Here is an 11,016-nt window from a genome sequence, read left to right as displayed (position 1 = left end):
GATTCACTATTCACGGATCCCCATTTGCACTAGATTCGCCAGCTCTATTTCTGCGGTTCGCAATGTACGGCCGGATCAGTGGACTCGACCGGCAGTCGGGAGTTGTGCTTGCAGATATGCAGTATTTGGATGGATCTGAAGGCAGTTGTGTGGTTGTTGATGACTCCCAAAAAAGTATCGGTTTGGTTGTGGGCTGCGTTAGGTATGTTTAATTCGGATTCAGCGGGATCGAGACTAATCAGTAGAAAACGAAATGGAAACGGAGAGCTGGTTGTTATCTACCCTTGGACACGCATTTTAAATGATATAGGCAAAAACCTGGGACTACCAAGCAAATATATTACTTCAATGTCGCTCAAACCTAGCCAGTCAGCAAAGGCAACAGCAGAAATCGATGTTGTATGCATCATAACCACAAGTACAAGGCGAGGGCTTCAATGGGGCACAGGAATACCTTTGAAGGAGACTTTAATTGTTTCCAACGATCATGTGGTTCCAGAAGATTGCACTCGGATCCGGATATATTGGCCGCGAACGGATGAGCAATACAGTGTCACGCGCAGATTCGCGCCCTTCAAAGGTCTGGATATGGTACTTTTGCGGCTGGAGAGAAGACTTACAGGTATCAAATGTGCAAGACTACAACCATTTGTTTCGGTCGGTGAAGAGGTTCGGACAGTCGGGTTTGGCCTGCGGAACCCAGTCACAGCGACCGCTTCCCTGGAGGCCAAATGTGCAGAACCAATATGGTCGAGTGGACATATCACGGGTATAGTTAAACTTGCGCTAACCAAGAACAATGCAGCTCAAGAACCAGTCATGATATCTACTAGTTCTGGATGCTGGAATGGCTCATCAGGAGGAGCTATTCTGAGCAAATGCAATAGCGAATGGACACTAGTAGGAATGATTACTAGTAATGGCCGAACAGCGGGCAACGGTATTTCACGAGTGATTCCGCATTTAGGATTCGCAATCCCGAGCAATTTAATATATCGAGGATGGAAAATGATTGAAAATGGGGAGGAGCTAATGGTCGGCGAACAAGTTCGGGCCTTGTGGGCGATGGAAAGTACACATGACGAACTATATGAGCCAACCCAGCTCAAGCCGCGACTGTAATTTTGATCTTAATTTAGTACGGAATCAATTGAATTCAGATTCTATCCAAAGCAGGTCTTCAGAACACTCTCTTTAATTCTCACGCGCAACTCTTAACACGATACATGATAGACCCATAATCATGATAATGCTGCTACGATTCAAATTTGGCTTTTGTGGTTCATCAAGAGACCGGTGGAAAAAGCAACTCTCTTGATTTCTGTTCTTGAAGTCATCACGAGTCTTTAATGTCGATCTTCAGTGATGTTGAATATGATCATCATCGAGGTGCTTAATATTTAATAATAATTTTGTAACTAAATGCTATTATAAAACAGCATCAGAGGACAATTTCTACCTTCAATCATCTTCATCTCGATCTTAGATATCTGACGCCGCATATTACGCACATAAGCTGCTACCACTTCTAAGTCAGGTGATATCAAGTGCCCAATTCGATCCAAAGCCCTAGCTGCAAAGCCCTACAGTCAGGCCTCAGCCAGATGTATAAATACTGCAGGGGATTCCGCTCTTTTCCCATGTTTTTCCTTTTCTTTCTGCAAGACAGAAAGTCAGCATCAATTCTTATATGGCTCTTGCCTTTTACCAGAGCCATCAGGGTACTGCTTTCATATGTCTTTTGATTTAGTTTTTGGATTATTTTAATCTTCATGAGATTGCTGATCTGATTTGTGACTTCTGTCCTGTTTAGTTTGTATTTGTTAGTGTAATAGAAAGTCGAGTATCGTGAAAGTCATGTGTAGAAAACGAGGTTTTGACCACGCGCCATTTGTTCTAGAGCCGAAAAACTTTGGTAACGGTTGCCTGCTGATAGAGTGTTTATTGTCACTGTATTTGGAAATGTAAATGCAACTAGCTGTAGATCAGAGGACAATTCTATTACATTTGTGTTTGCTGTTAACACACCTTATCATTGTCTAATTGCATCATTTATTGCATTCCATATCACATAATTTGTTTTAATGTACGGAGAATGATATGTATTGATACGTATCATTCTCTACAGAATGCTACGTAAATTACAGGCATAATAATACAGTACGACAATTCTCGACCAGGATCCCTTTGCTACGATGAAGCCAACCTGCAGCTCCGTCTATTTCTGAACAATTTCCTGTAATTCAATAGCAAAATTGCATTTCAACAATTCGTATGCTCTTGTAGTCTATTATCTGTCGCTTTATCCGCCTACTTCTTGATGTATAGTATATTTAGCGGAACAGTAAAATCCTCATGATCGACATCCGGCCAATCTCAGGCCCAAAACCTCCCCACGCCCCGCACTATTAAAGTCGACCGTCGAGCCCATCCTGGACCCCTCCTCCACCCCTCGCCCTTCGTTTCACTCCTCGCAGCGCTCATGCTTCAGCTAGAACTGGCCAAAACAATTTTTGTCCAGTTACCAACTCGCTTCTCATCGATAAGGATCAGCCGAATTGGTCATTAAATGGACCTTTGACAGTCTTTCGGCTCCCACGGCTCCCTCAGCTCTAGCAGTTTCTTCCTGTCTGCTATATCCCTCCCACTGTCTACATCTGGAAATATAACGCACCTGACGGTCTTGAGTTGCCATGAAATTCGGCAAGAAGTACGTGGATTCTAGAAACAGCGCTGCAGTAATAGTTCTCTAACACGTCTGTCTACAGTCTTCCGCGAAATCAAGTGCCCGAGTGGAGGTTTGTCTCACACTGTTCCGTCCAGTCCGGCGGACAATACCGGTCTAGGACTTTCCCACTGACCACGTATCTATAGCTCATTCTACTTGAACTATAAGTCTCTCAAGAAACACATCCGAACAGCTCGTGCGGCAGCAACTGCAGCCGGTGAACCAGACTCATCGCCAGTTCCAGAGTCGTATCTGACTCGTATGTGCCCTACCCCGCAATATATAGATAGACATGCACTCTGACTCCAGCTTCCAACTGTCGTTTAGCATTTTTCTACTCACTTGATAGAAATCTAGAAACTGTCGACTCGTTTTATAACCAACGTCTAACTGAGTGTCATCGCAGACTCAAAGTCGTTCTCGACCGGTTCCCCTATCCGTCGTCCGGACCTGTCGATTTTGACCATGACGAGCTCGAGGACCTCGTTGGTGCTCTTCTCGAGCTGCGTTCTCAACTTCGCATGCTCCAGGTGTGTCTGGTTCTTCCAAATGTGGTCATTTAATTCCTAACAACAGCAGTGGTATGCAGAGGTGAACAAGCGCGGATTCATCAAGATTCTCAAAAAATTAGACAAGAGGACCGGCGTTGACGAACAGCTGCGTTATCTAGAATCAAAAGTGCTTGTCCTTCCGTTTGCTTCGGGTTCGCAGGCTAATGATTATATGGAAACTGTCAACAGTTGGCTTTCGCATCTAGCTCCGGATAGCGACGCAGTCAACGAACTGTCTTTGATCGGGTCGGGCTCGCCGGTTCCATCCCAGCATTCTAGCAGTGCGCAATCTGTCGCGCTCGACTCCATCAAGAGTGCTGTTGCTGCTGATGATTTGGATTCCCTTAAAGAAGCTATCGGATCTTTATCTGATTATGATCAGCTTGATCGGACTCTGATTACTGCACTACAGCGAGCCGTCAGTGCGAGATCTCTCGCATGTACAGAGTTTTTACTGACTAAGGTCAACAGTCTTGCTGATCCGGCCGATATACGAGGCCGCAACATTTTCCATCGTCATGTGGTCGCTCTCGGCCGGCAGCGCTCGTCGAATTCTGACCAAGTCAATCGTGATTTTTATATAACTCCGGCTGAGAACCCAGTTTCGACAACTCAGCTAACGACTGTATATGGCAGCGATGGTGTCAACTCAAATGACGAGACTTCGATGCTTCGATTTCTACTTGATCACATCACTCTCGACCAACGTCCCGCATTAGCTGCTCGCGATGGATACAAGCGGAGTCCACTTCATTATGCATCTCAGTATGGAACTAAGCTCGTCGCTCGGGTCATTATCGAGTACCTGAAGACATGGAACTTGTTCGACGTTCCCAGCGGCTTAGACGCTCCTGAATGGGTCGATGCGGAAGGTCTGACACCATTCCATTTAGCAGTCATTGGCAAGCATCCAAAGACACTCCGAGTATTACTAGACGCGACTGCAGATCACCGACCCCATGACTCAAGCCAATTGCTTTCACTAGCAGCTAAATCTGATTCCGCTGATATTCTGTCCATTTTGCTGGAATCTGGTCTCAATATTGACTTCGCCGATGACCAGCTCGAGACTCCGCTCTACGTTGCGTCCAAGTTTGGCCATGCGGCCAGCGTTAAGATCTTGCTTGATCATGGAGCTAATACAGAGATTTGTGAAGCAACCTATGGCTGGACTCCGCTGTTTGTCGCTTCTGTTTACGGTTACGACGAAGTTGTTGATCTGTTAATTGCTAGCGGTAGCGATGTGGAGAAAACGGACGGCTCTGGCTGGACAGCCATGGAACATGCTTGTTTACGTGGCCATCTTCGTATTGCTGAGAAGATGCCTGCTCCTCAGCCCCCACATCCTAGCCCATTTTCCATGAGCGATGCGTCCGCCTCCGTCGATAGTCTTCTTTCGATTGCGTCCACTGGCTCATCGAAATTGTCTTCCTCGCCCGTCAACAGTTCGATATCTACCCCGCCTCCTCCCCCTTCGTCTACCGCGCCACCCCCCCGAGCGGATTTGATCAAAAGTTTTGGACACAAGTACTTGAAAAATAACTTTAGTATGGTTCTCGTAACTCTTGGCTCGACAGATACGAGGCACAACACTGTTCCGGTGCAGCTCGATCAAGTGCCGCTGTCACGCGTCTACTCGACCCAGCTGGACACGGCTTTGTCTCTTGTAATTTCCGCACAAAACGCAATTGGAGAACCTACAGTGATCGACCTTCCGATCCAGGATAATCAGTCTACGGAACCAATTGTCTTTCAGACCACTGATCCATCTAAGACTCGAGTGTTTTTCGACATAGTGCCGACATATGCTGGCAACCGTAACTTAATTCTCGGGCGTGCAGTTGCCATGCTGTCCACAATCCGCACCTCTGTTGGTCAATCTGTCCGAAGTCTTCACGAGACAATCACAGTGCCTATTATTCAAAACACAACTCTTGATATTCTCGGGACAGTGAACTTTGAGTTTTTAGTCGTCAAGCCGTTCGAAAATCCGAATCTCAGTGTTGCCAAGTCATCTACGTATTGGAAATCGTTAACTTCGACTCGGGTGATAGGCCATCGTGGGCTAGGAAAAAATTCAACGAGCAGGAAGTCGCTGCAACTTGGTGAGAATACGCTCCAATCATTCATTGCGGCAGCGAACTTGGGTGCTAGTTATGTCGAGTTCGACGTGCAATTGACGCGCGACCGCGTTCCCGTTATATATCATGACTTTGTGGTTGCTGAGACCGGTATTGATGTGCCCATGCATGCGCTGACATTGGAGCAATTTCTCAATGTTTCAGAGCTGCGGACGCCGAAGAGTAACCGCAGTCGCAATTCGTCGCCGCGTCGAACCGACAGTAGAAATTCTAGCAATCATGATGAACCAACAGTGCCATTTCAAGGTGGGTTCTCAGGAACGTCGATTCTCAACGCATATCAACCACCAGGACGTCGGCCTCGGTCTCTATCGCTTGAAATGATTGACGACGACGACGACGCATATAGCGAGCGCTTGAAATACACTAATGATTTTAAGAAAAAGGGTTTTAAAGGCAATTCGCGCGGGATTAGCATTCAAGCGCCATTCACGACATTGGAGGAGGTATTTCGTACTCTTCCAAAACATGTTGGCTTCAATATCGAATGTAAATATCCTATGCTTGATGAGAGCCAAGCGGAAAACATGGATGACCTTGCTATCGAGCTCAATGAGTGGATCGACACTGTCTTGAAGTGCGTGTACGATCATGGCAAAGGTCGTGACATAATTTTTTCGAGCTTCCATCCAGATGTATGCATTATGCTGTCGCTCAAGCAGCCGTCGATTCCGGTGTTGTTTCTCACTGAATCTGGGACTGAACAAATGGCAGACATTCGTGCGTCCAGTCTACAGGAGGCTATTCGGTTTGCTTGCCGTTGGAATTTACTAGGCATAGTGTCTGCCTGCCAGCCACTGATTATCAGTCCTAGGCTCATACGAGTCGTGAAAGAATCTGGACTAGTCTGTTTTTCGTATGGAACTATGAATAATGATCCGGACGCATGCAAGTTGCAGATGAACTACGGCGTCGATGCTGTCATCGTAGATTCCGTCCTCGCTGTTAGAAAGGGTTTGACGGCTGCTGCTGCTTATGGTAGTCCAGCTGTCGTCCCAGTCGGAAAGTGAGGTGTGAGCCTATTTTGACACTTTTCGTAAGAGCTCATATTCTGGTTGAGTTTGGTTTCCGTAACATTCGGTCTTCTTCCAGTACTTAACAATACACAACATTACTCATTAGATTACTTTACTAATATAATTATCTTCTCAACTTACATATACATAAATTCTTATTGTTCCAAAAGCTATCGAAATTCGATAGCTTTTCGAGATAAACTTCTGTCGAACTTCAGGATACCTGTCATCGTAAAAGGGGAGGAACTCTCTCAGACCAGATTTAGATTTGGTTCGTTGTCTACATTGCTCAAAGCTAATAGTTTCTTTAATTGCTATCGTATCAAGTACTCTACAACTGGTTAAAAACAGCTAATTTGCGAAGTAATTCTTCCAGTTTCGTAGTAAGTCAATCCCGCTTATCGGAAATATATTGATCCGGTTCGGTGCTCGTAAATACAAACTCCAACTGTCTGGCTGTTTTGTCCCCAAGTTTCTTCGTTCCCGTCTGCCCGCCCAGGCCGACAAATATCTTGTGTCCCTGTCTATACAACCTGCGCATCATCTCATCTATCGTTCCAAATTCCTCAACCACTGCGCCAGCAGAAGTAGGTGTCATATACTTCATCTGCTGAATCGTACGGCTGAAGGTATCAGACGGATCTTTGCCCTTCACAATCTGCCCAGCTTCCATACAGATCGTCTCAAAGATATTTGTTGATGCTTGCTTCTGCGGTATCATGCTCAAATCCTGCGTCATCGCTGCAATCCACTCGGCACTATCGTGCGCTGTGCTTGTCTGAAATACAAGACAATTGTGAAGAATCTGTAGCTCAATCAGTGCTTCTTCGAATCTCTCAAAATGTGTATCTGCTTCAAAGTTGTCCATGATATATTGTTCTTCATCAGACTTTGCCCCTCCGGCCCTCCGAGTTCGCCGTACCTTGCTCTGCTGCGAGGAGCCCTGAATGACTTCTTCCACCTGTTGGTTAAAGTCTCGACGTTTCTTTGTAGTTAATTTTCGGGTGTATGCGCTCAATCCTTCTACCACATAGATAATTTGCGCAGATTCGAAACATTGATTCACTTGCTCTACATGCTTGTCAAGTTCATTTTTCAAAACTAAAAGCACGAATCGTATTGCTGGTAAATACACCAGCACGAAATCTTCACTGCGGATCTCTGATGGGATAGGAACAAAATATCCCAGTTCAGAATCGAAGTCTGCTTGAACTTTACGGCGCCATTTGATGAGTTTCTCACCCTCCAATGGGCTTTTCCATTCACTCGTACACGCGATATTAAGCGAACTAAGAACAAGTTGCAATTGCTGCCCAAGTTCGCTCTGCACAAGTTCGTTGTCAATATCAACAATCATATCGGTACATGTCTCCTTCCGATTTGTTCGAAGTCGATTCACGGAAGCCAGTTCTTTCTCTCTGGCTTTATTCCGCGCTGCTTCTTCTTTCTGTTGTCGTCGAATTTCTCGGAGGTGTTCTCGTTCCCTCTGCGAATCCGCCTTGATCAAGCGTTTACTGGCCAGTCGGTTTTCTTTACCATCGGTAGATTTTCGTTTCGACCGTGGAGCTTTAATCTTATTGGAATCAGCCAATTGAGCTTTACTTTTGATAGATGCAGATTGACTTCGTAATTTCTCAAGAATTTCTTGAGTTCGATCGATTGGAAGTCGAGATCCAGCAGAATGGGAACAGTCTGGCGGATCTGCTAAAGCAGATATTGTATTTGAGGAAGTAATATCAGCACATGGATCTAACCCTGCTTCGGAAAAAAGATTGGAAACATGTTCACTGGAATTTTGAGACCGACTTATTGCTCTATCCCTTGCTTTGTCTTGTAGAGTTGGTGAAGAGCTCCATTCGATTGTATCACTGACTATGCTGGGTATTGTTATCTTCTGCTTATAAAGAGGACTTGAGCAAAGAGTTGGCTGCGGGGAGTTTTGCTGTAGGGTATTCCGAGGCGATTTGGTCGGAATCACGAGACAGCCGGTTGAAGAACTCGATGTAGGTTTCCTGTGCCTTATTTCATTGATTCGCTGAAATAAATTATTCGAATTATGAGGAGAATAGTCTGGATCAGAGGAGGTCACTGTGATTGGATCCTCCTGACCCTGGTGAACTCGAGAACCGACTTCTGAAGGTAAAATTGGCTGAGAAGAACATATTATAATGTCGTCGTCAAAACTGCCGAGATCCTCTCCGACTGCTATAGTACTAGCTGGGAATGAACTAGACCGTAAATGCAGTCGTGCAGGACTGCTATGCAATTCGACTGCTTCAGAAAAATCACTAGTAGTAAGGGACGGCTTAGCCTGAAGTGGTTGTGAAGATGATATTTGTGTGAGTCCGTCTTCAGATTTTAGTTCCGTGATAAGTTGACTTGACGATGCCAAGTTCACAGATTCGTCCACGAATACGACAACTTCTTGGCCCTGTATTTTAGCAGATTGGGAAAGAAACTGACGAGGTCAGTATTTTATTTCAAAATTCGTAGCGGAGATCATACTTGGATATCTTCTGTTTCTGCAATTGTCTGATCTGCTTGTGCCCGCAGATCTGGAGAATGATTGGCGAAATGACCTAGGAAGTCCGGCAGTGAAGGCAAATCTGAAGACAAATGAATATCTGATGACTGGCCATCGTTAGCAGACATTACGATCTGCATTTATCGCCATTCCTTGCGAATATCGACGTAATTCGTTTGATTTCGATTCTGTTTGGTTTACAACCTTCCTAAACCAGCAGTGACCACAACATTTCGCACGTGAACATTTCAGGTGATAAACCCTACATATCTTTTTCACGTGCATGCAGGGCTCTGTTCAAACAGTCACGATTCCTCTACTCCCAGTTCCCATACCGGACCCGAAACCCTTGAGAGACACAAAAGTTCAGGTTTGCGGCGTGTGGTAGTTTGCGTGGTAGGTCCGAGACTAGGTTGCGAGACGCCTTCTCATACAAATCTGATTCTTTCTTCTCCTCTTTTAATTCTTTCCACCCATCCATAATTGGTTCTTTTTTGTTTTAATTTCGACCAAAAGAAATAGAAAAGAGGATTAAACATGTCCCACCGAAAGTACGAAGAGCCCAGACATGGCTCCCTTGGTTTCTTGCCCAGAAAGCGGGCAGCTCGTCATCGTGGAAAGGTCAAATCGTTCCCTAATGACGACCAGTCGAAACCTGTCCATCTCACTGCTTTCCTAGGTTACAAGGTATGATCATTTATGTTCGCTAGGCTTCAAATGATTATGCAAATGAGCTTTCTACGGCTCTAGTTGTGTGATCATGTTGTATCGTCTAGCTAGTACAGGAGCCAAATTCTTTTCTAACTGGCATATTAGGCTGGCATGACCACCATTGTCCGTGACCTTGACCGTCCTGGTTCTAAGATGAATAAGCGTGAAATTGTTGAGGCCGTCACTGTTGTGGATACTCCTCCCATGGTTGTTATTGGTGTTGTTGGCTATGTAGAGACTCCCCGTGGTCTCCGCACTCTTACTACCGTCTGGGCAGAGCATCTCTCTGAGGAGGTCAAGCGAAGATTCTATAAGAACTGGTACCACAGCAAGAAGAAAGCATTCACGAAGTACTCCAAGAAGTATGCTGATGATGGTGTCTCTGTGTCTCGTGAGTTTGAGCGTATCAAGAAGTACTGCACTGTCGTGCGTGTTCTCGCCCATACTCAGATCCGCAAAACTCCTCTTTCGCAAAAGAAGGCTCACTTACTTGAGGTTCAGCTCAATGGTGGCTCTGTCTCCGACAAAGTCGATTGGGCCAAGGAACACTTCGAGAAGGAGATTGATGTTTCATCTGTCTTTGAGCAGGATGAGGTTATCGATGCCATTGCTGTTACTAAGGGTCATGGTTTCGAGGGTGTTACCGCTCGTTGGGGTACTAAGAAGCTTCCCCGCAAGACTCACCGTGGTCTGCGAAAGGTTGCTTGTATTGGTGCTTGGCATCCTGCTCACGTCCAGTGGACTGTTGCGCGTGCTGGTCAGGATGGTTATCATCATCGAACCTCAGTTAACCACAAAATCTACCGTATCGGTAAGGGAGACGACAAGGCTAATGCTGCTACCGAGTTTGACCGTACCGAGAAGACGATCACTCCCATGGGTGGATTTGTCCGCTACGGTGAAATTAAGAATGACTTTTTGATCATCAAGGGTTCTATTCCTGGTGTCAAGAAGCGTGTTATCACACTCCGCAAGTCGCTCCGAACTCACACTTCGCGTAAGGCTCTTGAGAACGTCAGTCTCAAGTGGATTGATACTGCTTCCAAGTTTGGTAAAGGTCGCTTCCAGACTCCTGCTGAGAAGAGTGCGTTCATGGGTACTCTTAAGAAGGACATTGCCGAGTAAGCAAAAAATTAATTCAGGAAAAACGTGGGGAAAATATGCTTTTTTGACTTGAACCGACAAGAGAGAGGCTCTTTGTGGTGTCTGTGCAGGACATCAACTAAAAAGTAATGTGGTTTGTAATTTTGTGCAAAAATTAGGTTGCCGGGTTCTGTTTTCATGATCATTACTGTATTGTATAAATTCATTATTGCACTATTATGAAGTAAACGTAGTTTGAGTA

At 45.4% G+C, this 11,016-nt stretch overlaps 4 protein-coding genes across 4 annotated transcripts; 3 read left to right on the top strand and 1 right to left on the bottom strand.

The window, feature by feature from the left end:
* Positions 1–2: 2 nt before the first annotated feature.
* Positions 3–1,122, top strand: V1516DRAFT_628040 (trypsin-like cysteine/serine peptidase domain-containing protein; the record flags this gene model as incomplete). Its single annotated transcript, XM_066919819.1, has 2 exons — positions 3–202; positions 246–1,122. Coding segments are annotated over 2 exons (1,077 nt in total), but the record flags the coding sequence as incomplete, so codon positions are not given.
* Positions 1,123–2,420: 1,298 nt separating this feature from the next.
* On the top strand, positions 2,421–6,576 carry V1516DRAFT_679719 (Glycerophosphoryl diester phosphodiesterase family-domain-containing protein). Its single transcript, XM_066922980.1, has 5 exons — positions 2,421–2,710; positions 2,769–2,798; positions 2,875–2,987; positions 3,056–3,258; positions 3,308–6,576. Exons 1-5 carry the CDS (start codon positions 2,694–2,696, stop codon positions 6,428–6,430), a joined length of 3,486 nt encoding a protein of 1,161 aa, XP_066775605.1. The 5' UTR covers positions 2,421–2,693; the 3' UTR covers positions 6,431–6,576.
* V1516DRAFT_679718 (uncharacterized protein) lies at positions 6,523–9,142 on the bottom strand. The gene is made up of 2 exons (XM_066922979.1): positions 8,942–9,142; positions 6,523–8,894 (listed from the first exon to the last, which is right to left on the bottom strand). Exons 1-2 carry the CDS (start codon positions 9,098–9,100, stop codon positions 6,825–6,827), a joined length of 2,229 nt encoding a protein of 742 aa, XP_066775604.1. The 5' UTR covers positions 9,101–9,142; the 3' UTR covers positions 6,523–6,824.
* A 240-nt stretch (positions 9,143–9,382) lies between these two features.
* V1516DRAFT_679713 (60S ribosomal protein uL3) lies at positions 9,383–10,994 on the top strand. Its single transcript, XM_066922978.1, has 2 exons — positions 9,383–9,647; positions 9,777–10,994. Exons 1-2 carry the CDS (start codon positions 9,498–9,500, stop codon positions 10,794–10,796), a joined length of 1,170 nt encoding a protein of 389 aa, XP_066775603.1. The 5' UTR covers positions 9,383–9,497; the 3' UTR covers positions 10,797–10,994.
* Positions 10,995–11,016: the final 22 nt, after the last annotated feature.

Source organism: Lipomyces oligophaga, assembly GCF_038497815.1.
Source record: "Lipomyces oligophaga strain CBS 7107 unplaced genomic scaffold V1516scaffold_7, whole genome shotgun sequence".
Classification (NCBI taxonomy): domain Eukaryota; kingdom Fungi; phylum Ascomycota; class Lipomycetes; order Lipomycetales; family Lipomycetaceae; genus Lipomyces; species [Lipomyces] oligophaga.
The sequence above is the reverse complement of the archived record's forward strand: the minus strand, read 5'-3'. Positions and strand labels throughout refer to the sequence as shown.